The sequence below is a fragment of the Sander vitreus genome, chromosome 17 (assembly GCF_031162955.1).
Source record: "Sander vitreus isolate 19-12246 chromosome 17, sanVit1, whole genome shotgun sequence".
Taxonomy (NCBI): Eukaryota; Metazoa; Chordata; class Actinopteri; order Perciformes; family Percidae; genus Sander; species Sander vitreus.
Genome location: NC_135871.1, coordinates 7,827,946 through 7,855,809, shown reverse-complemented (window position 1 = coordinate 7,855,809; position 27,864 = coordinate 7,827,946). Strand labels below are relative to the sequence as shown.

Sequence of the window (27,864 nt, the reverse complement as noted above, 5' to 3'; positions counted from 1 at the left end):
TCACATTCTCATTAGGGGCTGAGTCCCCCTAAAGGTCTGATCCTAGAATCGCCCCTGTTACACAAGAAATCCAGGCAAACCAAAGACTGGAAAAGAATGGCTTAGACCTCAGAGCTCAGAGTTAATGCTATTTACACATCCAGCAGACACAGAGTACCATTAGCATTTATTTGAAGTTGTGTTTCAAGCAGACCGACAAACCTGTTGTCCCAATGAGGCTGAACCAGTAGCACAGGGTCATGATGTCCTCTGCTTACGGACTTAAGAGCATTAGCTCGTCTTAAACAGCCAAGTCTCCACTAGAGCTGTCTCTAGCCATTAATCTGGCCATTGGGCAGCATAAAAACAACTTACTTCCACATCCTTCCTCACTTTTACTTTTGACAAATTACCCCCACCAATAAGAGAAAGAAGTAGAGAAGGTTTGAAAATATATATATATTTCGTTTCTCCCAAACAGAAAACCATCAGAACAAGTCATAGAATAATTCCATTTTTATTTGGAGATCACTTACTTGGATTTAACTCTAGCATCTTGGACAGTATAAATACAGAAATATATACAACAGTTTAAAAACAATATGGATTGAAAAATACATATATTTTATGCTGGTGGTTTAGGGTGCTGTATAGTGTGTACTTACTTTAGAAAGAGAGCACTATAAGCCTGTGCTGTATCTACAGTGCATGATTCCTTGTCTGTGATTAAACTATTAGAACTTTATGAATCTTCTGAATGCAGTCTAACCACTTTACCGTAATTACAGGGTGTCATGATTAAAGAACAATAGCAGCATAAGTAATAGAAGTAATATGAATAGTATTTGCTACATAATCTCAAGGCTTTTCTGTATACACTTAGGTTTGCTTAACAGCCATTGTCTTAATGAGATTCCTATAACAGAGTTCATACGTGTTTAACATGTGTATATGTCGTAGTAGTGTATGTTACAGGATGTGTGTGCACGTCATCTCACATTTTATGAATGTGTCATTTCGTCTTTTTTGTTTTTTGTGTGGTTTTCTTTTCTAGTGTTAATTTAGTATGTGTTCATGTTGTTGTTGTGATCACCGGTCCAGCCAGCATATAGACGGGTAGCGCTCGCTCAGCGTCTTGCGCAGATGATTGCTCTGTGTCTTATCCCTGGTTTCCACCACACACTCCACCTGTCGAAACACACACACACACACACACACACACACACACAAACACAGTTAGCCCTTTGACATAACACACACTAAAATGAAGGAAGTGAGCGCGTCGCCGGTTAATTATGCAACACCTTTCACCATCCGACACGGCTGGTGAATAAACAGTATGGTGCCAATTTGTCAGTGTGACTGCAGAGGCTATCCTGAAGAACCAGGACACAATGAGACAAGATAGAATAAGGCAACTCTCGTATCAAGACAGAACAATTTCTTCAAGAAGATTATTGAATTATGTTTCTTTGCATCGGAGTTCATCCCTGTCCAGTGACAGCTTCTTTTTCATTTATTTTAAGGTAAATGGAAACTGAGTTATCCTCTATTATGCTTTCCATGCAGCCGACTGGTCCAGGCGAAGTCACGTAACTACACATGCGGTAGAATGTTTTTAAGGGACTGTTCGTTATGTATTTCAGGGCCACCGGAGGAGTTTTGGGATCTTTAATCAAAATAGACCTGACCCTCCCTTCACCAGCAATACATTTTGGATGACCCTCCAAAATGATATGGAAAAAATGGATGACCCTCCCCAGCAATTTATTGATGCCTTCTGTACTGGTTTGCACTTGGCAAAGATATATAGATATCCATTGCTTTTTTTTTTACAGCCATGTCAAATGTGACTAAACCTCTGCATTCTCATCTTACGCATCACACTCCTCTGTTATGGTGTGGTGACCATTTCAGTAGATTTACTCACTAACATTGTTGCGGAAACACAATAAGCATGGAAACTAAATCCACACTTCCTGCATTACTGCATTACTTCAAATACTAAGTTACTGTGTGTGAGCGGGATTTATTCAGTTTGGGAAATCCCACGGTCTCTACAGCTCAGTCTGGCTGACTAAACAGGGAGGGACCCATCTGCTAACAATAGGGGCCGAGACTGAGAGCTACATGGAGCTACATGGATAAATATGCACCAAACAAGCCACTTTGAAATTTTGCTGTTCTCATGAAAACAAAAGTTGGGTGACCCTCCCCCCTAGACTAACAAAAATTGGATGAACCTCCCATCGACAAAGAATAAAAAGACATGACCCTTCCCTATTTTCCTCCGGTGGTCCATTCCATAAATACTGAACGGTCCCTAAGGAGAAAGTAGACCTATGAACAGGAATAAATTATCGGAATTATCGTCACGGGAAAAATTGGTTGATAACAGCTTCTGAATTTCGATGTCGATACATTTTTAATTAATCGTCCAGCCCTACTCTGAGCAATACAATACAACACTTCTTTGACGCGTCCATGTCTTTTCCACATTATGACTTAAAGCTTATGAACACACCAAAGTCGGAAGAACGGCTTCCCAACTTGGGAATTAGGAAAATCCGAGGAATATGTGAATGCAGCATTGCAGTAGCACAAGTAGAGTCATGAAGTCTGCAAACTGACTCAGCACTGCCAGTTACACAGCAATAATGTATCTACAGTATGCTAGCATTAGCCAACATAAGCTAGCTGGTCACACCAGACAAAGTAATTAAGCATGTAGCAATAAAATCTCAGATTGCTTTGAATTGAGCGAGGGTGCGTATTATTTCTAACAGGAATAATGAGTTATTTCTTCTTTCAATATTTTATAAAGGTTTTCATGAGCTGTATAACTAATGTCTTTATTAATGGTAAATACATCATTTATTGATTGTGCTCATATTTTCTATTTGGTAATAATGCAGTTATGAATATTAGTAATTCATTCCTACATACTCATGGGTTCATCACTTTCAAATAGGAAATCACGTCTGCAGTTATAAATGTTATATAGAGTTTTGAACCATAAAATATGCAGTTGTAAGTTGCTAATACATTTATTTAGCTCCATATCATCTGCAGCCAACCAGTGAGAATTTTTTCACAACCTGGAAACTCAAAATGTGTTCTTTTTTAGTGGCTTGTAACTGATCTATGAAGCATTAATGATTGATTTAAATTATGAAAACAACTTTATGAAGGGTGCCTTATTAGAAAGTGGTAGTATTTCTTGCAGTGAAAGGTTCATCCTGGATACCAAGGGCGGGGATAGAAGGGGGGCACGGGGTGGCACCCCCCCCCTGAAATATGATTTGCTTAAAATGAAAACAAGTAAAACTAAGAATGAATGTGATGTTTTATTTAGCAGAATTACATTATGTTCTATCCTATGCAATATGTCCTATATTTCTAAGCAGATTTTCTATGCTGTATTCTGATAAAATGCCCAACCCCGGCCCCCCTGACTGTTTATTGCCCCCCCGTGCCACCCCACTTAAAAAATCCTGGAATCCCCACCTGCATACACATTGTACAAAAAACAACATAGATATCTCTATATTTCACTTGATTTGTATTTTTGGCCCTCTGAGTCACGCAATTTTGTCCTGCCAATTCGAAGCCATAAGTTCCATAGCAATGACAGAAAAAGAAGATGAGTGGATTGAAGAGGAGGAGGAAAAAGAATGAGGTAAAGAAGAGAGATTAGTCGCCTACCTTTGCCTTGAAGAGGTCTGACTTGTCACTTTGTCTCCGATGGCAGACGTCCAACAACCTGGGAGGACAAAAGACAAAGAGAAATCAAAGAATTAAGGGTAACGTCAAGGGACATTAAACATTAAAACAGATTGGCCTGAAGCGACTGAGTAAAAGATCTTTAAATGGAAGGATGTTGACCCTACCTGACGTCCTCTCTGGACAGGACGTCCAGCAGCTTAGCCATGTCTCCTGGCCATTCTCCCAGCTTCACAGAGAACTTACTGACCCGATCGTCCAGCACCAGGGCTCGGTCCACACACTGCCTCATCAGCTCCAGCTCCATGTTAGCGCTGCTCACCACTACAGCGACCCTACAGCAGACACACACACAAACACACCAACACACACACACACACACACACACACACACACACACACACACACACACACACACACACACACACACACACACAGAGGAAGTCTTGTTTAATCTGCAGCCAAAGGGATTAGCTCTGCTGACATTGCTGTATTGCAAACATGTCGGCTTCTCAGGCATGAAGAAAAATGTCTCAGCCCTCACAGGACTATATTCAATATGATACAAAAGCTTTTACATAATTAAAAAAAAGAAAATACACACATGGTCCTTCTGCTGTATAAACATGAAAAGGGGTGCTTTAGTTACAAGATATTCACCTATTAAAAGCAATACATCAATGCTGCTGTCTGTTCCTGACTTCTGTAAGAGCATTTCCCAAAAGGGCTCAGTCAGGTTCAATAATATTAACAAGTCTGACCCACTTTTTGCCTTTCAGTTCTGGTAGTTGTCCAGCCAAGATGGCAGCCAGTCCCATGGCTCCCTCTGTGTCAACAGTGGAGCGTTCAAACTCCTGAAACCGCAGCATCGCCACCAGAGAGTCCTCCTCACTGTGTTTGCAGAGGCAAAGAAAGCAAAAAAAGGGGACAGCAGCCTTTCAATTAAATATCACAATTAGTAAACAAGAGAGCATTCCCACAGTCCGTTACTTTTTAAAATGAGGTTTGATGTGAAAAGATTTAGTCAAAATTTCAGCAGTCAAAAGATTGCTTATAACAGTGAAGCATAATCTGACAGGCCATATTTTTTTAACACACTAGATAGTAAAACCTTTCAAAGTGCTGTGGAGATGCAGTACCTGACAGTGATGACTTTATCTACTAGTTTCTTTGCCAGCTGGAAGGTGTTAACACCCAGGGAACGCTCCATAAGATCTGAGAAGAGCCAGAAGATCAACATACAATCAGTTACTGCTGGAGAGAAATCATGAAGCCATATGTGCAGATACTAATGAAGTCCATGCAACGTTCATGTGACAGTTCTGTGCTACATGTCTGGAACCAGAACCGACTAATAACTTTTGAACTGAGCTTACCTCCATAGAGTTTCTTATTGGGGTTGCTGTGCAGGTCTTTGATTGGACTGTTAGTTTTCAGAGATTGTAGCAGCAGAGGGAAACCTTCTGGTTCAACTCCCTGTTGAAGAAAGTCCATGTAGTTTCACCATACTACCACATTTATAAAAAAGAGGCTACAGCCATGCTAGCCTCTGTGAGGCTATGTTTAGACACAACGGTGCTTTGAGCTAAATGCTAACGTAAGCATGCTAACAATTTCAATGCCAACACACTGATGTTTAGCAGGTACAGTATGTTTACCATGGTCATCATTTTGATGTAACATGTTAGCATGCTAACATTTGCTAATAAGCACCAAACACCAAGTACAGCTGAGGCTTTTAGATTTGCAGGTATTTTGTCATAAACCAAAGTATTGGACAAAATTACATTTTGACCTGATGGTGGCACTAGATGTAAAAGTAAAGGATCACCAAAGTTATAAAAAATTATCCTGAGGGGGACATGAATGTCTGTACCTAATTTCATAACAATCCATCAAACGGTTATTAAAGGTCCAATGTGTAGGAATTTCTCCCATCTAGCGTTGAGATCATATCGCATTTACTGGGCGAAGAAGAAGACTCCTGTTCCTGTAAATTGGATTTTGAATACATGTGGTCCTCCATGTTTCCTTCTTCAAACTTGCCGGGGCCAGGAAGCTACGATACCCATTAGCAGCATTAGCAGCACATGTGAGTTTATCATGTGACGGCAAAAATGCGAAAGGCGGAGCAGTACGTCCTGTATGTCCCTTACCGGCTAACGTATTTCAAGATGGCGCATGAATATGGAGCGTCTACCCCAGTTCATGCGAATGCAAATGTAAAATGTCAAGCCATAGGAATACTTGGAATTGATGGTGGTGGTAAATATTCATGAAAATGTAAAGCAGACATGTTGCTACTCAGGCAGACTTCATTTCAAAATAAAATTGCACATGCAAGCATTCTGCCCACTGTAATTACATGCGCTACATCTTCGATCATGGATGTATTATAAGACCGTCTTCAATAAAATGTGAAGAAATTGTATGATTACTAAGATGAAAACAGGACCATCTTGGCAGGTAGCCTAATCAGCCTCCGTGTTGCATTTTATAATGTTCACTGCTGGGATAAACGTGACAGTAAACTTGACTGATTGCTTCCTCATACATATAGGGCAATTTCTGTATAATTGAAAAAAAGACTGTTGTGTTCCTCCAGTGTAAACGGAGCTAAAGCTGCCAGAGTTTCAGCTGTGGGCAGATAGTGGAACAAGGGAAACACTTTAAATACATTTATCTAGTTAGGAAGGAAATGCAAATGAAATGTAAAAAAACACTTGGATCAACACTAGGGAGATGTAGAAGGAGACTCATCTTTGCAATAAGAAGTAGCCTAAGGGTGTATGGGAAATGTGACCTCATTTTAAGAAACAGCACTAAACACCACTGGTGTGAGATAGAGGCAACTCATCCCATACATTATAGGTGTAGTGGTTAAACAGATGTTTATAGACTCTAAAATCTCATTTCTGAGCGATTACTTACTACGACAAGAACTCGTGAGTTGAGGTGTTTGATGGCTGCAGCTGTACCAGCCAGTAGACCATACTGTCCAGCTGCAGGAACAACCACTGCATCCAGTTTGGACACTTGCTCATAGATCTCCATGCCAACTGTGCCCATACCTGCCAGGTACGCTGCACTTTCATCTCTGGACATCAGAAAACAGAGAGAGAAGGAAAAAGAATGAATCAGGTGAAAATGATCAGCTGACTTCATAGGTGTCCTTTGTTATACCCTTCTCATCTTTGCCTCTCCAGTTGCTCTGAACTGTGCACAAAAATAGCTGACTTTGTTTCAACAGATAAAAGAAGTTACAATTTTTTCTTTATGTCAAAACCTGGCTCCTACATTACCCACAATGCAACTCAACTGCAGACAGTTCAGTCAGAGATTCGGCTGTGTTAGGGTAGGCTGCTCCTGCTAGCCACAAGCAGAGATGAAGAGCGGGCTACACTTCTCTCTTTCTAACTCCATCCTACAAGATTTCTTTTCATTTTCAAACGCTGACTCGTGGGACATCATTTGAGACAATTTATCTAATTTTGCCCAGCTCCCTCTGGAGATACAAAATGCTTGATACGACTTTGTTTTCCACATATGCTCTGGTACTCTCCAAGACTAGTTAACCAACTTGAATGTGTAATATGGGTGGAGTTCCCCTTCCCAAACACATGAAATGCCTTCCACTGACCACTGCCTACAGTTTGCAGTAACTCTCCAGCTGTAACAACAGAACAGATATTCATGGCAGGAATTTTGCGTTAAAACGTCTAAACCTTGTGTAACCAACTTGTTTCAGGCCAGTGTTTCAGTCTCACAATAAAGGTTGTCTTTAATACTGCAAGTGTTGTGGAGTTTTGACCCTTTAAGTCTCTACTTTCACCATGCATCTCAAAAAAGTGAGCCTAGTCCAGAAACCACCACTCTACATTTTTGACATCATAACATGCCTTTGGTGTGCGATGCATAAACCAATGTGTCCCTGAGCAAGACACTTAACCCCTAGTTGCTCCAGAGGCAAGTAGACCTCTGCAGGTAGACCTCTGATATATAGCAGTGTAAGTTGCTTTGGATAAAAGCGTCAGCTAAATGACATGTAATGAAAATCACAGGTGTAATTAATAACAGTTATATATAGAGTCCGGTGAATACTGGCTCACTGGATTGGCTGGGAGCAGAGCTGTCGTTAGTTACACCTGTGCTTTTCCTGCTCTGACGAATCAAAATATCTGCCTGTCAAATCCAAACAAAACTGCAAACTACAAGTGAACGTATTCTCCAATTTACTTTAAGCATTTAAGTATTTTTTTTAGCAATACTCCTATCGGTTGACGGTTGAGAATGTCAACACTACAGTGAAATGTTAGAGTAAGTATGAGTGGGACTGACTCTTCCAGGTAGAGGTATCCGTTCTCTGTGGCCAAATGGCAGGCGTGGTTCTGGGAGTCCTGGCTGGTGCTGCCGTAGGAGATGACCATAGCGCCGTAGTCTCTGTAGATCCGGAGGCGAGGCGAGGAGCAGCATGACGGCATGATGACAAACACCGGGATCTTCAGCTCCACTGCATGGTGAGCCACGGCCATGGAGAAGTTACAGTCAGTAGCCACGATCACTCCCTTCCTCTGCTGCGCCTGGAGGGACGAAAACACATGCTGAGCATATATTTACATATAATAAATATGTAGGACATAGCCAACATCAATAGATTTGGTGGACGTCAATGAAGAATGCTCTACAGTGTATACTGAAAGGTTCACTTCCAGTCAAAATGCTTTTTACCGGGGGTAATATGTGGGACTATTTCTTAGCAAATTGTCATTTTTTTTACACTTTTTTTTACACTTTTGGATTACAAAAACAAAGATATAACGTAAATAAGTGAGCTTTAGAGGTACTGGTAGGTGGATTTTGGTAGCCAGGCTAGCTGTTTTCCCCCGATTCAAGTCTTTATGCTAAGTTAAGCTAACCTTATATTTAACTAACAGATATGAGAATTGTATCAATATTCTCATCTAAGTCTCCACCAGAAAGGGAATGCGCATATTTCCCAAAATGGCAAACTATTTCTTTTAAAAGGGCTTCAGAGTAATACAAAATATTTCATTACAACACTTCAGTGTGTAGGTTGATTTCTGGCTTTAAATGTGCTACATAAAGCATATATACTGTACACAACAAAACCATCATCAACTTGAAAACTACCAAATGAGGCCTTCCATGTCATATTGCCTCTTTCCTAAGCCAGTGTTTCTCAAACTCTAGAACACAATACCCATAATCCCTGATGCTTCCTGTCACAAAGAAGATCTTTGTCTTCTCAATCCATCACCCCTTATCCTCGCCAGAAACTTAAAATAGCCTACACCTAAGAAACCCAGAAGCAAAGCTTCATTGGTAGTCCATTCATACTGTTGACAATGATTGAAATTCAAAAGGGAAATCAGACTCAATTGCTCATAGACGTACAATATATGCCTGCAAAGGGACACATTGCCAAGCCCCTGCCAATTAATAAGCTGCACTCAGACTATTTTTAACCCTACATTTCAGTAATGGTCAGTTAGCACATGTGTCTGCACAACCACACACATACCATAGTGAATCACACTAGCTGTGACCTCACACACAGGAAGGGATCATCCTCTCTCTCTCTCTCTCTCTCTCTCTCTCTCTCTCCCTCTCTCTCTATCTCTCTGTCTCTCTCTCACCTGTGTGAGGGAGGTGAGCAGGTACAGGACTCCTCTCTCCTTCACAGAGCCTGTGTAGTGCAGGTGTTCCTTCTTCAGGTAAATCTCCATCCCATACTGTTTGGACAGTCTTGAGTACTGCACACACAAAAAAGAAGCAGCATGTTAATGTAAGAGCAGCTCTATGTTTTATCTTTAGAAGTGATCTGAACTTTACAGTCGGTCAAAAACTATTACTTCAATTAGTCTACCCTGTGGCCAAGGAGTGTATATTTCTTGCAATGGCAAAATGAATTTAGCCTTGTTTGTCCATTCCTTTTATTCCTTACTTTTACACTGTTTCTGAGACATTTGAACATTTTTGGACCACATCACTTTAAACTATGTAAGGTCATGCTCTGTTAGTGTACCGTGCAGGGTGTCTTCTGTATCACTGTCTGGATCCTGAAGGCTGCTGCGCTGATGTCCTCAAAGCGGAGAAACTGGACAAGAGGCCTGTGGACATTCCGGAATTCGCTGAGGCGTCTGGTTTTGGGGGGGTCCATGAGCTTGATCTCAGGACCCCCCACCACCTTGGTGTCATAGACCTTCACATCCCCATTGATAAGGTCCTCCTCACCAAAGTCCTTCAGCCGCTCCGGTTCAATGAGGGTGGCTCTGCCGCTCACAGTGCCATTACTGACGTGGCCACATTTGTAAGAGCCGCCAGGCTGACTGGGGCCCAGACGCAACTCATCTCTGGGAAAGAAGACAACAGACAGACAATACGTTTAAATTTCAAATCAGTTGTGAAAACTGACCTGTACTTTAGCTAAATGAATAAGGTGGCTTCTAATTTGGGATTTACCCAACTCTACTTGATTAGAGTTTGTTTCAAAAGGCAACAACAACAACAGAAGTCTGACAAAATAATCGTAATGTAATCAAACTTGTCTTGTCTAATTCATCACGAATTAGACAAGACAAGTTTCAAGGACCGAAGAAACCGACTTTAGTTACTTCCTACCTAGTTTAATCTATGTAGTCTATCATTTACAGATAATAAACTTCCAGAAATGTTATTCTCACTCAGAGAAATCTGGTGGGTAAAAGTGTACTGTATGATAAAATATTTGCAGAAACAAAAAACATTGAAACAGAAGTAGATCTTAGATAGGGCAGAGTGAGAGAAATCAAATCAACACAAGTTTATGTTTTTAAACTTACAAATTAGAGTCTCACTTGGATATGAACCAGAATAGAAAGTAGTGATGTCTATGTGTGGCCTCCAGCAAACAATATCAGTGAAATGTGAAAATCTTAGAAGACCACAGTAATCCCTTAAATCACCACTTTCACATACTGCCCTCAGGTTCAAGGTACAGAGTCCCATGTGCAAAGAAAAAATCCTTTGTCCCTGTTACCATAAAATATCGTAATCAGTAAGGACAGACACTTCTTGAAGCCTGCTTGCTACCTCAGCACACAACGCTTTATATGTATTTATTTCATCTTGAGTCATCACCATTGAGTACATGGTTCTCCTAATGTAGCTTCTATTGTGTGTAAATGTGTTTTGATGTGTCTTGGCTGGCTGTGATATGATGTTTTTTAATGTACCCTTTTTAATAGCAGATTTTGCACATGCAAACCAAAGACACATTTCTGCCTGTTGCATGCAAAAAGTAGACAATTAAGATTTTTTAATTATAGGTTCTAAACTCATTCCTGAGAAAACGGTTTTCGATGATAACATCTAGTATCATCAGTATACAGTGTTAGAGCTGCAAGATAGCTGATTTGTTGAACTTGCATACCCCCAAACACCTTGAGTCCAAAAAAAAATCCCATTAGACATTGAAACTGTAATTCAGAGCCACCAGTCCTATTAACATTTGAAATCGGGTGTAAGTGACATTTTTGTATAATCCATGAACCGATTCAATTGAAAATAAACAGACCCTGGCATGAAGGTACCGTATGTGAATGTGCCCACACACACAAACTCCCAATTCCTCAGTCAAAGATTAATTGATTCACCTTTCATGCCAACCCAGCTTCCACTCACTGTGACGTATTACATCTAGAAGTCAATTAATGATTCATCGGCTCCTCTTTTTAGGGGACGCACAAACGATTAAAGTGTCAATTTAAGGCCACATGCAGGACAGTTTGATTTATAACAGCTCAGGAAATGGCTATTGAATATAATCACTGAATGACTCGGAGTGCCTTGGTAGCCGAGTGGTTACAGCGTATGCCATATTGGCTTAAGGGGTTCAAATCTGGCCTTGGGGCCTTTGTTCCATACCCCTCTCTCTCTTCCCCATTCTTATTCTGTCCACTTTCAAATAGAGGTGCAAATGCCCCAAAAAAGAATTTGGAAAAAGTACAACTCATTTGAATAGTTTAACTTCCTCCTAAATATACTGACTCTACTTTCATCTCTCAAATGACATTGCACATTATAAACACAATAATAGGATAACACCCTTTGCAGATTAACCCGTCACTTAGCCACTAAAGCACAAATGGTCAATGTTTGAATAAGGTTGAGCAGCGGAGCCATGCCAGTTGTATCCAGATCTACAGTATGAGCACAAAGTTGTGTCTTAGTGTTTTTTTAACTTGACAGATGAGTGGGGTTTGCTGCGTCATGAGAGTCCAGAAGCAAGAGTGCGTAACTGAAGAAGAGTAACATTAAAAAGAATCCAGTGATGAAAATGCTTCAGTGAGTTTTTAGTGCGTTAACATATCAAGAGGCCACCAGGTGGCGCTGTTCTCCCAAACAACCATCTGAATCTGCCCGCACTCTGCATAGAACATCCCAGTCTATTCATATCACAATGATCTGTCATTAACAATACCGCAACCTTTCACCTCGTCCTCAGAGTCCATTACTGCACTCTGTCCCATTTTCAGTCTGTTATTCAGGCGCAGTGGGTTCTTAACACGACTGTGAATTGAAACGTCCTAGGTTGCACCTGTGATTAGGGTGCTTTGGTTCACAAGCAGAGTTCACAAACAACATCAAAGAGGGAAAAGAGCAACACGGCAGCTAGTATCAAGCCTCGAAAAGCCTCCACAAAAGAGATGGTAAGAATAGCTTCTTTAATTTCAAATTGGTACAAAAAATAAAGAGTGAGGACAAAGCAAAAGGGAAAGAGACATTTCAGCCCACCAGCCTTTCATCATTGCACTATCTCAGCTTCTTAATGTCCTTTTAACGATGAATGCCCTAACTGGCTGCTGAGTTGCTTTCTTTTCCTACTGGAACAATGTTCACTTGAGAGGAGAAAATGTCTCTAAGCACAATATGACCGTGATTGTTGTTGCATTGTTGTAAGTGCAATTCTGCATATTTCTGTCATAAGGGCGACGGCATGACAGCTTTCTTTTTCTGTTTTTTTTTAGCCTACCAAGACACCACAAGTAGCACTTAGTAGTAGTTTGGATACTCTCAACAAAGTACTTGAAAGTTAGTATATTGTCCAAAATCATTCCAATGTATTAAATCCTGACAATAATGGTATTCCGTGTTGGCTAAGACCCTACTGTAGATGTGATGTCTTCTATATATTGCACAGTGGCACAGTATTGCACTAAAAGGATTCGTGATCAACCTACGTCTTTGATCCTATGCCACATCTTTCTCTAAATCTATGACAATTACCTGGGGACGAAGAGGAGAATAAGGTAGACAATTATGCAAAGGAGCAAGTCTACCAGGGTTTGGAAGGTTGGGAGTAGCTCTCCTCTAAAAGGAACAGGAGCTGAGGAAGAGGAAAGAGAAGACGGGGAAATGGAAGAGGAGGAGGCCATTTCTGCCTGGGACCTGGATGGAGCAGGAGAAGGTTTGGAGGGAACCATCTGAAGAGAAAGATGGATGGAAGGGAGTTTGTAAAACCTTGATTTGGGGATCGCAGCAGCCAAACATGGATTTAGAAGACAAGCGCGTGGTTGTGTTGATTTCCTTTTGCATTTAAGGTGAGGAGGAAGTGGCAGAGGAAGAGATTGAAGATTTGAGGGTGTGCTTGTCGGGGTAGGATGCAAACAAAGTGGAAAAGAAGGAATGGAAGTAACTGAAGAAAGAGGCACTGAGGCTGTGGAGGTAGAAGTCATCTCTGTACCTTGGGCAGAGGGTAAATCTGTCGCTACGGGTCTGAGCTGGTTAGGGAAGGGGTGTGGGGGATCCAGGGGGCTACATGTTGTAATTTCCCACCTCTGCCAGAAAGGGTCATTCTCCTCGCAGTCTTTAAGTGCAGGCCTGGGTGCGTACAAACGCTCAAGTCGCTCACTTAAGTAGCTCGAGTAGAATATCTGGGCAGCAAAGTTCATCCTGATCGAAGCACTGTCCTCCCACAGTCCAACAAGTCTCTGTATCCGAAACCCTCTCCTCCGCCGGCTGCTGTGGTGTGTCCCTTGGATAAGAGGACACTGACTGGAGCTTCTCCCACGGTGTAACGTCTCCTGCCCCAGCCCCCTCCCTCTTTCCCTGCCCAGAGGCTATTTAAGAAGAGATTACCCAGGGACACATGCATGGTGGCTCTGCAGCGTCTCTTCAATGGCCTGGCACCTCCCAAGGCTCTATTCCTGGTCCCAGACCGGGATTACTACCCCATTCTATGACGTTGTGCTAATCAGACAGTCTAAGGAGATAGATGCAGACTTAGGGTTTATCTAGGGAGCAGAGATCTGGAGGCTCAACCACAGTGAAGAAACAACTATGGATGAAGGATCAGAAATGAAAGAAAGTGGGGTGGTGAGTGCCTGCAAGTTTGTGTCCAGAGAATTGCAGGATCCAATAATTGTATCTACAGAATTAGTGAAAAGGAGCCATAAGTAACTCTCATATCTCCATTTTCCATATCTAGAATCCAGATACACCTCACCTCAAACTGCTCTCTGAGATACATAAAGGGTATACCGTGGACGATTTTCTGTTGTAATCTGAAAGAAACTGAAGCAGGATGTTGCTGCAGAAAAGCAAGGCTTCCCTAGAGTACATGTAGTAGAGAGAGGCTGCCATTCACACAGATAACAGAGACTTTATGGAAAGTGGAGTAAAGGTAAATTGTCTGCTGCCAGCACTCAGCAGGCAGTCAAGATCCTATTCAGCTCTGATCGGATGTCCAACGTGTCCCTCAAATCTGAACTGAGGAGGGACAGTGATGCCAGCGTTCACCGGACAGGCTCCTTCTAAATAATGGATGTGCCCCAAGTCAAATCACTACAGGAATATGTCAAATCCGAGATAATCCCTTCAGCAGCAATGTCTCAAACTGAATTTACAAGTAAATTTGAGAGTAGTGAATGGAGTGTAAAATGGGTGGAGCTTACAGCCTTAGCATACAGCTAGTGACAAGTAAGTCAGAAGGAAATTAAGAGGTTTTCTTGTAACAGTCTAAAATCTCCAGTAGTGATTATCTGCTGATACCATTCCACCCAGATCTGCCCAAGCACCTATATGATGATCTGATCTGAAATTAAATATAAAATAGCCAATACTTACAAATTGACATACATTTTTTTTATTGGTAAGATGACACAATTTCAAGTCTAGTAGGCTCTGACCAGTCCTGAGACACTTCTAGTAAGCAGAAATGCACATACTCTGTAGGGGCAGGGGCAGAAGTAAAAACGGTCATATTTGAGTGGTAGTACGTAAGTTCTGCAAATGCCAGATTGTGAGCAGCTCCTCCTCTTTCACTGCATTGCACGGAGAAACAGAAGCCTACTTTTGAAACAAAGCAGTTTGCTTAAGTTTGTCACAAAAAGACGTTGTGAAGAGCAGAGTGGAAGAGCAGCTCAAGTCAGCCATCATTCTATCATCAACCCAGACACCTAGTCCTGCGCCAGTTTCTCCTCAACAAGTGCCAAGAAGTGCCAAACACGTACGTGGCTGCTAATTCTGCCCTTTCCCCGTCAGCAGCAGCATGTGACTTAGCACTTGATTCTCCAACTAAGACATCCATCTCTCCATGTCAAAGCATAGGTACCTGCAGCCATGCATGCAGAAAAGCAGATTCAAATATTTTAAATGGCCAAGAATGAATATGAACCATATTTTACAAGGCCATACAGGGGTTACAGGGGTTACCCCTAAGCTTACACCAGAGAGGCAGTTGGGCCAATCAGAGGGGCACATTTTGACACATCAAAATGATACTTTACTTTACTACCGATACACACTAAAGCTGCCAGAATGCTTCTTTAAATATGCTTGTTGGATGGTTGAATTGTGTCACAAGGCGACACATAAATCAATCAGAAAATTGGATAATAGAAACTTTATGTGGCAGAAAAGATTTGCATGATTTCAAATATAACTTTCTTTGTTTAGACATTAAGGGAGTGAAGTTAGCCGGACAGCTGAAGTTATAATAGCGTAGAAAATGTAAAGTAATGGACCGTTGATGAGGATTTATAGTTTTGTCAACGGAAGTTATAAATGCACAGACCATGGGAAGAAAAGTAATACCACATTTGAATATCTGAAAGATTAATCTTTCATAATTTGGAAACTATGGTACCATTTGATGAAATGTCCATCATGCAGGCAGTAAAGATTTGGTACCAGTCTACTCATCATATAGTGAGTAAGCTGACCACATGACAAAGCTCAAAAAAAAAACTTGGAGTAGTGCTTTCAGTCAAGCTGTTGATAGTTCATGTAAGTACAGCAAATGTACAATAGGATTAGGACACAGTCAATGGAAACCAAAGGTCAGCTAATGACTTGTCTTAAAAGCAAAGGGTGGAGCTTTGTTTCTTTTGACGGAGTCACAGACATCACACACACAACCCCACACCTCACCCAAATGAGATTTACAGTAGCTGCTTAAAAAGAGGAAGAACAACGGTGTTTGCCAGGGGCCAGGCAGGTACAGAGAGCTGACAACAACAAGGTTTAGTGAGGGCCATGTTCAGGTGAAGATGACTGTTTGACTGGATAAAATGATGAAGGCAACGAGGGTCCAGTGGTGGAATGTAACTAAGTACATTTACCCAAGTAGGCTACTGTACTTAGGTATAAATTTGAGGTACCTGTACTTTACTTGAATAATTATTATATTATTTTTATTATAAATGAAACTACTCAACAATATGTAAGTCCAGCTGAAATGATTAAACACTTAGTTGATTGACAGAACTGTTTGGATCGTTTCCAGTTTCTAAAATGGGAGGATTTTTCTGCATCAAGTACATTTTCCTGATGATACTTACATACTTTTACTTAAGTAACCTTTTCAATGCAGGACTTTTACTTACAGAGTATTTTTACATTGTGGTATTAGTAGTTTTACTTAAGTAAAGGATCTGAATACTTCTTCCACCACTGCATTTACTCCAGTACTGTACTTAAGTACAAATGTTGAGGTACTTGTACTTTACTTGAGTTTTTTTCTTTTCATGCCAATTTCTACTTCTACTCCGCTACATTTCAGAGAGAATTATTGTACTTTTTACTGCACTACATTCATCTGACACCTTTAGTTACTATTTACTTTACAAATTAAGACTTTCTGCGCTCAAAAACAGTAGTTTATAAAATGCAATGTTTTATTAGAAATGTAACTACCCAACAATAAAACGACCTTCAAGTACTGCTGAAATGATTAGCCAATTAAACAGATTGGATTGTTTCCAGTCTCTAAAATGGGAGGATTTTTCTGCATTGAGTACTTTAACTTTTAATACTTTAAGTACATTTTTGTTATGATACTAAGATACTCTTACTTAAGTAACATTTTCAATGCAGGACCTTTACTTGTAACAGAGCATTTTGTTGTGTGGTATTAGTACTTTTACTTCAATTCAATTCAATTTTATTTATAGTATCAAATCATAACAAGAGTTATCTCGAGACACTTTACAGATAGAGTAGGTCTAGACCACACTCTAGAATTTACAAAGACCCAACAATTCCAGTAATTACTTAAGTAAAGGATCTCAATACTTCTTCCACTACTGCGAGGGTCTCCTTTGTCTCTTCATGCTGATGAGGACGCTTGGTCACCATGACAACTGACAGGCATTACAATGAAAAAAAGAACCCTGACAGACGTATAGACAGCACAGAGAGGAGGAGTGGACAGAAATAAACAGAGAGAAGGTGACCCCGCCTCCAGCAGTCTGTCACACCACAGATCAGCATGACGCCGGCCCACTGGACGCCATGATCCTGTGGCTGTGTGTTGGCGTAGACGCTCTGTGCTTCTCTGTGTGTCTACCAGCCGAATCAAGGGTCACCACGTCAACTCTGACATACATTTACATTCAATATCATGCTGGATTAGAATACTCTTTCATTTCTACTACACATTTGCATGATATTTCTTTCACACATTGAAAGGTATGATCATTTCTATCTTCCAGAGTATAAATATGTTAATATGCTCGTTCACATGACAGACTTAGGTCATGAAAACAACAGGAACCATATTTCACAAACTGTCTTAATGAGTATTTTAAACTTTGAACAACTTTTTATCTTTATGTTTTTTGATATCTCTAGTGTCATTTCTATTTTATGGTCAAAAAAACAATAGCTCAAATGTATGTAATGTTATGTAAATCACAAAAATGATGTAAGATTAATACCTAACATTTAACACTAATAATGTTAAAACTAATATCTCAGTTTTATAGCTTTGCATGTGTTCTACTGTTTTGCATGTTTAACTTAGGACCTAACAATGTAGCACATTGGTGTTAAAATAAACAATATATATAAGTACATCTTTTTTTTATTAATGCTCTGCATGCTTATAAACCACTTTAATAAACCTTTTTAAATGTAAACTACCTTACATTTTTTAGGGTAACTCTGTAATGTCTGTTTGTCACAACTCTGCAACAGTTACTGTACTGCGTTGTTTATGAATGCACACTGCTCTTGTTATATAAGCTAATAAATAAACCAGTAAACGTTTCCTGAATAATTCATAAAAATAAGCGTATTAGTGAACTAGCCATCTGCATGTTGAGGTGATCCGCTGAGGAAAGCCTACCATCTTCTTTTTTCTATTAAATGTTAAAAATGTTTAAATGTTGTTAATACCCCTGAATGTGCCATGTTAGAAAAACCTTCCTTCCTTGTGTGATGTTCAGTGTATCAAATTCATTCTGACAGTATGACGTTGTTATTCTTTTACTTGTGTCGTGTGCTTTCAAATGTGATTTTTAATTTTTGTTTCATTTTGCCTAAGATGACATATAAGTTTCCACTAAAACTATGAATCAATGACCAAGAAGGTTGGTCATGTATGAGATACATAGAGTCATTTCTTTCTTTCTTTTTTTTTTGTGTGTGCGTGTGTGTGTGTCCTGCGGCCTGTATCTCTTGGTTTTTATCTACTGACAGACAGACATGTCTTCTGGCTCTGTTCTCTCAGCTCTCCTTTGATCCCTTCACTCACTTTTCCTCCAGTTTTGTTTTCTGCTGCTTAACCTGCCGATCTGCTTAAGAGGCCAGGCGAGAGAGCAAAGCACAAGGCTGAAGACAGCCTGGCTTAATGAAGATAACCACGTTTACTACGTAACAGTCTTGGCTGTGTCGTGTTTGTGTGTGTGGGAAGGTGTGTGAGTCACACAGACTGTGGGAGAGAGAGAGAGAGAGAGAGAGAGAGAGAGAGAGAGAGAGAGAGAGATAAGTCAATTCAGTGAGAATAACAGGACCCAATCAATGCGATTATAAAGGGCATTCTCTGCTGCTGAATTGATTTTGATTTCTCTGACTGCCTGCTGAAGGGAAACACTGACTGCATTTCCCAGAAAGAGCTCAGCAGCATTTGTTATTCTCTTGATTTTTATCGGGAGAAAATACAGTTTAAATAATTCAAGCAGAAACAATTCTCTACTTCAATCTTACCTTGAGTGTAGCTGGAAATAAGTCAACTTTTGATGCGTCACGGCATTTCTTTACATGCTGTAAGTCAAAAGAGGGTGTGTGTAAGACTCCAGTACTGGAATAGGAAAAAGAATATAACATTGAAATCTTTTTTACCTGGAAAGATGTAAGCCCCCTTATGTCATGTTTTCTTCTTAAACTATGTAAAGAAATACTGATCATGTTTTTTTTATTTAACTGTGTGAACATTAAAATGCCAGTGACCCCAAATGTAACACAACACTTCCACCACACGATCAACTAAGTAAAACCAGAGTTCCCCTCTTTAACAGCCAGTCAGTGTGTGGCTGAACTGAGATCAGAGTCCCCTCCCCAGCACATCCCTCCCGCCCCTTCCCAGATACTGAGCTTTTTGTTCGGCATCTTATGTTTTCATTAGGAAAACTCTGCGCAACCAAGTCACAGAGGGAAGGATAAGGGACCAAGAGAGCGAGCGCAGAGCAAAGAGGGAGAGGGGAAGAGTTGTGGAGGAGAAGAAATCATTTTGTTTTACAGTCTGGTTCTGAATTAGAGGAGATTTGGGTGCTGTTTGTGCCTTTTCTCTCTCACAGTCCTCACTCGTCGTCGCCAGATTTCAACCATGACCTGTCCCTTCACCTCCTCAGTTGGACTCATCTTCCTTCTGATTGGCTACGCTGCTGCAGGTAAGGGATGTAGCTGGGTGTAGTCGGAAGGAGGGAGGGTAAAGGGGTCATAGGTCAGACAGGAAGACCCGGAGGAGAAACACCTGGAAATCAGCTGAGCAGATTTGTGTTCAGTGTGTTGATTTACTAGAACAGAGGATTTATGGAGTGGTAATATATTATCTGATGCCAAACGTGTCTATTCCATACATTATACATTTTACATGTTTCACAGATGTTAGTGTGTGTGTAAACAATGGCTGGATGAACACACATGAAGCTGAACTGACATCATGGATGTTCATGCACACACATGTGAGTCTGTGTGTGTGTGTGTGTGTGTGTGTGTGTGTGTGTGTGTGTGTGTGTGTGTGTGTGTGTGTGTGTGTGTGTGTGTGTGTGTGTGTGTGTGTGCTCAAGGGTTGCCAGCACATCTGTTACTAATATCACTGCAGCTCTGGCTACACTTAATCTAATATTGTGTCAGCATAGTTTCAAACAATCACTCTTTCCTCCATCCATTATGTCCATCTGCCGGCTTCTAACCAGCACGTTTGACTTTGTTTACCAGTGTTCTAATGGAAATTCACAAAAATGTGGGCCAACCCTCCAGAGCCAAATCTGTGAGTTACGGCCTCAAGTGTGAATTACGCTGACTTCATACTGAAAAAATGGCCAACTGCAGGCAATATACAGCCAAATGAACACTCACTGTATGCACCAAGCAAGCACACACACACACACACACACACACACACACACACACACACACACACACACACACACAAACACACACACACACACACACACACAAAGCATTTGGTCTTATAATTCATCTTAAAAGCTCAAACATGAAAAGAACTTAACTTGGGTGGTATAGTTCTTATTTAAATGATTCATTTGAGAATAAAAAAATGCTCACTGAAAACAGGCTACAATCTTTTGTTCACATGTTATTGTTTTGTCATGGGAAGGCATATGAATAGCACGTCACTTTTAAGGACATTTTGCATGTCATGTAAACACATTTTCAGCTTTTCGCTGGTCATTTAACGCCCCGTTCTCCTGTGTTTGTTTGACCCACACACTCCATCTCTCCTCCCTAAGCGGACTTTTCTCGCTCTTTATACTATGTCACAGTATAAGTCAGTAGAGAATAAATGGCGTGAATTGCATTTGCAAAAACCAAAGAATCTGTTGTGATGACACAGGAAATCCCTTCAGAAATGTACGTGTTATTTATACGCCATTTGGTACCAGGCTGAAAGTGCTGAAAGCAGTTGAATTGTAAGCAATGAAAGCAAAAATAATCGGTTGAAGAGTTTGAGATGAAAGCAGTTGAAAGGTCAGTTTAACTATAAGTGCTGTATAGACCCCCCTGTAAACAGTGTGTATATTTTAAACAGTTAAAGTGTAGCTGGCATTTAAGCAACAACAGCGTCTGAAATGTCAATTGAGGTGTAATATCGGAAAGTAGTCGATCTAATAGTCAAAAGTAAAAATGAGCTGTATGCACTGAAAGCAGCTAAAATGTCAGTTGAATTGAAAGCGACTACAGCAGGTTGAAATTCCAGTTGAAGTTGACGCACTGAAGATATTAAAAGTGTGCGCAATCTAAGCCAGGGGTTGATGCATAAACGGTATACAGTGGGGCAAAAAAGTATTTAGTCAGCCACCAATTGTGCAAGTTCTCCCAATTAAAAAGATGAGAGAGGCCTGTAATTTTCATCATAGGTACACTTCAACTATGAGAGACAAAATGAGAAAAAAAATCCTGAAAATCACATTGTAGGATTTTTAATAAATTTATTTTCAAATTATGGTGGAAAATAAGTATTTGGTCAATAACAAAAGTTCATCTCAATACTTTGTTATATACCCTTTGTTGGCAATGACAAAGACGTCACAAACGTTTTCTGTAAGTCTTCACAAGGTTTTCACACACTGTTGCTGGTATTTTGGCCCATTCCTCCATGCAGATCTCCTCTAAAGCAGTGATGTTTTGGGGCTGTCGCTGGGCAACACGGACTTTCAACTCCTTCCAAAGATTTTCTATGGGGTTGAGATCTGGAGACTGGCTAGGCCAATCCAGGACCTTGAAATGCTTCTTACAAACCCACTCCTTCATTGCCCAGGTGGTGTGTTTGGGATCATTGTCATGCTGAAAGACCCAGGCACATTTCATCTTCAATGCCCTTGCTGATGGAAAGAGGTTTTCACTCAAAATCTCACGATACATGGCCTCATTAATTTTTTCCTTTACACGGATCAGTCGTCCTGGTCCCTTTGCAGAAAAACAGCCCCAAAGCATGATGTTTCCACCCCCATGCTTCACAGTAGGTATGGTGTTCTTTGGATGCAACTCAGCATTCTTTCCCCTCCAAACACGACGAGTTGAGTTTTGACCAAAAAGTTCTATTTTGGTTTCATCTGACCATATGACATTCTCCCAATCCTCTTCTGGATCATCCAAATGCTCTCTAGCAAACTCCAGACAGGCCTGGACATGTACTGGCTTAAGCAGGGGGCACTGCAGGATTTGAGTCCCTGGCGGCGTAGTGTGTTACTGATGGTAGCCTTTGTTACTTTGGTCCCAGCTCTCTGCAGGTCATTCACTAGGTCCCCCCGTCTGGTTCTGGGATTTTTGCTCACCGTTCTTGTGATCATTTTGACCCCACGGGGTGAGATCTGGAGCGTGGAGCCCCGGATCGAGGGAGATTATTAGTGGTCTTGTATGTCTTCCATTTTCTTAGAATTTCTCCCACAGTTGATTTCTTTACAGCAAGCTGCTTACCTATTACAGATTCAGTCTTCCCAGCCTGGTGCAGGTCTACAATTTTGTTTCTGGTGTCCTTTGACAGCTCTTTGGTCTTGGCCATAGTGGAGTTTGGAGTGTGACTATTTGAGGTTGTGGACAGGTGTCTTTTATACTGATAACAAGTTCAAACAGGTGCCATTAATACAGGTAATGAGTGGAGGACAGAGGAGCCTCTTAAAGAAGAAGTTACAGGTCTGTGAGAGCCAGTAATCTTGTTTGTTTGTAGGTGACCAAATACTTATTTTCCCGAGGAATTTGCAAATAAATTCATTAAAAATCCTACAATGTGATTTTCTGGATTTATTTTCTCATTTTGTCTCTCATAGTTGAAGTGTACCTATGATGAAAATTACAGGCCTCTCTCATCTTTTTAAGTGGGAGAACTTGCACAATTGGTGGCTGACTAAATACTTTTTTGCCCCACTGTACGTGAAGCCAAAACATCTGGATCGCCCACTGGTGGCTGGCTGCAACATAGGGCATAAGCCTCGCCCCCTCCATGTTAGTGGATGGGACATGGGCCAAACGAAAAAATCAAATACATCTTTCCCAAATATGGTTTCTTTTATTTGATGTCGTTGTTATCACGCTGATGTTTGTTCAAGTGTTTTGAAGCATTTTTCTGATACATTTGGTTAGTATTAGTTATTTGATGCTATAAAAATAGGGGTGAAATGTCATGATTGACAGCTGTGACTGACTCACTATTGGTCAGACGGGCGATGGGCGGGACTTCAATACCGCGGCGCCATTGCCCAATCACTCTGGCGCCAAAATAACCGCGATATTTTGTCTTCTCTTTTGTAGCCTACAGTGGGAGGAAGTGGCTATGCGTCAGCCATCTTTTTTTAGACTGTAAAATGTTCTAAGCAGTTGAAGTGACAGTTGACATGTCAAATCTGACAGCAGTTGAAATGTCTGTTTAGTTAGGGATAAAGGCAGTTGAAATATCAGATGAGAGTAAAACAGAGTTAATGTGTCAGTGTATGCTCTGAAAGCAGTTGAAATGTCCTTTGAAGTGTAAGCAGCCGAGTCAAAGGTAAAGGCAGTCGAAACATCAGTTAACGTAATGGGTGAAAGCATTTGAAGTGTCAGGGCACATTTGTTATTGCACACCATATGCAGTTTCTTTCACTTCACATATTCAAACAGGCTGGTATGCAGCACACACATCTTAGAACACTTTGTTCTACACTGATCGAGCTTGTGAACCCGCCTTAATGTTTTCCACAGTTGTTGTGAAATAACACTCTGACCTGCACGGATTTCTCAATTTTGCACTTGGCCGAACTCCCTCTCTCCTGTAGAGAGAGAGCCATGTCAGTGCACAAACCCCCCACAGCTAGAACAGCTAGAGCACACACACACGCACACACACACACACACACACACACACATGGTCATTCACCTTTGTCCTCGGGTGGAGTCAATGAGTTAGATCATCATATCTGTTTGCTGTTCCTGCAGTGTGTTTCGTTGGGGTGTGTTGGCTTATTATGTGATCTCTAAACCTCCTGGAACAGTTCTGGCTGAGAAAACAAGTCTTTGTACGAGCTGCACAAACGCGAAAGCCAACTCAAATGGGAACAAATGCCTTCTCGCTGTTGGGAAACAGACTGGTGATAACGTAACATCTCGTATCTGTTCATTCCATACAACAGAGACACTTCTTCCTTTTCATAACAGCATTCATCATGAACATCAGCATGCAGCTCGATGTTGCAAGCTCTGCCAAAGACCAGGCTGTGCTGTGTACACACTGATCACACTGACACCATGATAGAGGCACAGCTGTCGTTTGGGGGGGGATTTTTTTGTGCTGATCAACAGCAGCACATTCCGTTACAGCTAAACATTGTGGTTGTTTTGGAATGCAACAAGAAAAACCACCGCTGTTGTACGTTTTAACTCCAGATGTGTAGCACATCTTCACGTCTTTCTGTCATATCTCATCTGTCACCATCAAACCAAAGCAGGTGAGGTTTAATAGGCCTAATGGTAATGGCTCTTCATGGACACCACCATGGCAGACATCTGCTTTGCCCGCTCACTGAGAAAATCTCCTTACTGTACCTTCCATCCATCCATTGCTCTTTCTTGGCCTGCTTCCTGCATGTACTGAACCCCGGTTGTAATGAAGCTTGTAAAATGTTGCCATGGGATATCTCTGTCAAATCAAGGCAGCCTGATGCTAAGGCACGGCTGTACACGGGAGGACATTATGTGCACAATAAGATGTGGGATTCATTCCTGGCCGACTCTGCATGGCACAGCTTTTATTGCCTAAGGAAGAAAAGATTTTAAGGGTGAGTGGTGGACTAAATGACTTGTTAGGGCGGATACTGTTTACAGTGTGAGATCAGCAGGAAATAATTCCTATATCAACATCCATATCAGCAAAAGATGATGAAAAAAGGATTTTCAATGTGCCCTCATGAACGCTAACAGATACACTTTGTCTTCATCTTCTTTAGTCCATGCCAGATGTGGATTTATTGAAATTAACAGCTGTAGCTGCTGCGGAAGAGCCAAGAAGATGGAAACCTGAACAAAGCCACTGTTTGTTTGACAGACTGTGTGTGTTTTTGTTCTAAAAATAAAGTGTGCACATGTGAAGCTCTGTTTTCCAATGAGGACAGTGAAACAGAGAGGACAGACAGGCAGGAAATGAGTTTATTTAACCCAGAAAGCTTAAAAGTCGAGAAATCTTTCTCCTTGTGCTCAAACAAGTGACCAAAATGAAAGCTGTCAACAAGAAAATTAGATTTTAACTTCAAGAAAAGCAAAGAAAAACCGTTTGGGGGTGTAGTTTTTTTTTTTACAGTTGGAAAGAGCTCAATGTATTTTGGCTCATTGGAGGTTTACCTAACAGAAAACTTAAAAGTGACCTAAATAGTTTTTTTTAATGGAATGAACTCCTAACTATAGTTTTCCGAGATAAAATGTGAAAGCACATCCTTGTTTGGTCATTGGCATGCGGCCACGGTGTGAGAGGAATGATACTGACAAAAAACAGAGGCAACCTTACACCGCCTTAAGGCCTTTTTGTGCTTCTGCGTAGAATCGACGGCGTACCCCCGCCGGACCCTACGCCGTTGCCTGACGTGCACCTCTCGAAAAATGTAACTACACGATACACGACGCACGTCGCTCGGCCGTGGCTTGGTAGCGTTGCCTTTTCCCTGACTCCTTTCCTGGTTCTTCTTCTCCATAAACAACAGGAAATCAAGGAGAGGGTTAACTTTTCCTGCTACAGATATCCCACCGTGGTCAGAAAACACTTAGTTTCTCTCACTATGACTCTAGAGTCACTACTCACTCTGAAGATAATCACCATCACTCTCTCACTTCTCCCTCGCTCTAACACACTCCGCCCACCCACACACATGCCGGGCCTTGACGCACACACCAGCGCACAAGTATAAACATCAGGCCACTTACCTAGGCTACGGCGAAAGCTCTGCGTGGGGCCTGCGCAGAACCATACGGCCTTTAGTATCATTAAAGTTAGATAACAACACACGCTCTCAGACATTAGCCGTCTGTGTACACTGCAAATGTTTCATCTAAATAACAGCGACAGCACCGCTGCCAGCATTCTGTCAATGAATGAGAGGTTCACTTATTTATAAAGTATAAATGCTATCAATGGGAGCTTGGCCCACAGCCACTAAGAAGGTGCTAGAAAATGGAAGCAGAGTCCTGCCAGACGATGCAGGCTTCCCCTCAAATATTTCGGCTTCAAAGAGAAACAGATAATTGGAAGCATAACTGTGAGGGGGAAATGGCTGGAACAATGTGTGTGGCCCTCCCCACGCTGCAGGAGTCAGTTCACACCAAGAGCATTATGGTGTCCTGACTGCTCAACAGATTTAAACTCGTTTCAGACTCTGCATGAGAAAGGCAGATTATTTGAGTTGAAAACAAACAAGGAGGAACAGCTAGCCTGGCTCCATTCAACGCTGCCAAAATCAAGCATATTTCTGTAATTGTCAAACAATTCTTTTAAACTCCGAAATTAGTTATATTATTGTGTTGCTCCTCTAGTGGGCAACCAGTTTTTTTTTTTTTATGTGTGAAATCTGTGTTTTTGGTTGAAATGTGTGCCGTTTTCCAGAAAAGGTTCAGCATCTCGCACATTCTTAGAAATGAATAGTTCTCCTAATTCGTGTTCCTAGTACCTCTTTAAATGTGGAGGTAAAGCGAAATGCTCCTTTTGAAATCAGTGTTAAAGCATATGATCAATAGCTGTTCTGCTTTTTTTATGGTTTGCTAGAAGAAGCTCACATTATGCACTGTAACTCAGGTATGCATCTTTTCTGTTTGCAGGACCTGAACCTGAACTGCGACCTCGGGCGGTGCGTTCAAGTGCCTGTCAAGAGCACACAAACCTTCACAACCGCCTGGATGTAGTGGAGAAGGTGCTGTTTCCAAACCAAGCTTAAATTCAGCACTCAGTTGTTTGAAACCTGTTTAGGATCGGGGGTGATTTTACCCCTGCTCTTGTCATCTTCATTATGAAATGTCAGCTTTCTCTCCATCTAAGGCTGCCAAAACAAATCCTCAGCATTTCCTTTTCAAGGATAAGATGTTGACAAAGCTGTGGCTCACTGCCACATCCCAAGTCACTTACTGTGCAAAAAAACCTCATGATTCCTCAACTTTTTCCCCAAAACTCTGATAAATTAGTCCACATTCATCTGACAAACCCCACGCTTACTTTACCTTACCTTACTAACTGTTTTATTCATATGAATAAGTGACTGGATTATTCATGGGTGATGATTCTATTATTCATACTACAACTTATTAATGTATTATTCATATGTCAACTGCACAACTATGTCTTCTGCCCCCTGCAGAAAGTGGAGGACACAGTTGAGAAGTTGGAGGTTGAGCTGGCTGCTCTTCTAGATGCCATTGAAGCCCCAGAGTGGCGCCCCCTGTTGGACAATACAGAAAAGACAGCCGTGGATATCCTGGAAGACCCTGGGCAGTTAAATGAACCAGGCAATGGGGGTGGAACAGTGATTCAAGAACTCTTTTGAACATAGACTTCGAAGGATCCAATCTTTTTCCATGATTTAAACACAAAAAAGTAAACTGTGTGTATGCATAAACTGTATCTGTATCCAAATGAAGTTTGTATCCTAAAAGAGGAGGCACAAGAAGGCCAAGCTTGTCTGCATTATT

At 41.2% G+C, this 27,864-nt stretch overlaps 2 protein-coding genes across 2 annotated transcripts; one reads left to right on the top strand and one right to left on the bottom strand.

Annotated features, from left to right (window-relative positions):
• Positions 1-520: 520 nt before the first annotated feature.
• On the bottom strand, positions 521-10,068 carry LOC144532581 (L-threonine ammonia-lyase). The gene is made up of 10 exons (XM_078273424.1): positions 9,749-10,068; positions 9,360-9,476; positions 8,041-8,282; positions 6,634-6,799; positions 5,079-5,178; positions 4,842-4,917; positions 4,468-4,593; positions 3,870-4,037; positions 3,685-3,742; positions 521-1,167 (listed from the first exon to the last, which is right to left on the bottom strand). The coding sequence occupies exons 1-10, from the start codon at positions 9,881-9,883 to the stop codon at positions 1,069-1,071; spliced, it is 1,287 nt and encodes a 428-aa protein (XP_078129550.1). The 5' UTR covers positions 9,884-10,068; the 3' UTR covers positions 521-1,068.
• A 9,513-nt stretch (positions 10,069-19,581) lies between these two features.
• On the top strand, positions 19,582-27,848 carry LOC144532149 (placenta-specific protein 9-like). The gene is made up of 3 exons (XM_078272741.1): positions 19,582-19,874; positions 27,001-27,092; positions 27,534-27,848. The coding sequence occupies exons 1-3, from the start codon at positions 19,811-19,813 to the stop codon at positions 27,717-27,719; spliced, it is 342 nt and encodes a 113-aa protein (XP_078128867.1). The 5' UTR covers positions 19,582-19,810; the 3' UTR covers positions 27,720-27,848.
• Positions 27,849-27,864: the final 16 nt, after the last annotated feature.

Coding starts and splice junctions, on each gene's coding strand:
- LOC144532581 (XM_078273424.1), bottom strand. CDS start 9,883: ATGGACCCCCCCAAAACCAGACGCCTCAGCGAATTCCGGAATGTCCAC. Junction 9,477..9,748: donor TACAGAAGACACCCTGCACG/GTACACTAACAG, acceptor TTGTGTGTGCAG/TACTCAAGACTGTCCAAACA. Junction 5,179..6,633: donor ACTCACGAGTTCTTGTCGTA/GTAAGTAATCGC, acceptor TTTCTTCAACAG/GGAGTTGAACCAGAAGGTTT.
- LOC144532149 (XM_078272741.1), top strand. CDS start 19,811: ATGACCTGTCCCTTCACCTCCTCAGTTGGACTCATCTTCCTTCTGATT. Junction 19,875..27,000: donor GATTGGCTACGCTGCTGCAG/GTAAGGGATGTA, acceptor TTCTGTTTGCAG/GACCTGAACCTGAACTGCGA. Junction 27,093..27,533: donor GCCTGGATGTAGTGGAGAAG/GTGCTGTTTCCA, acceptor TGCCCCCTGCAG/AAAGTGGAGGACACAGTTGA.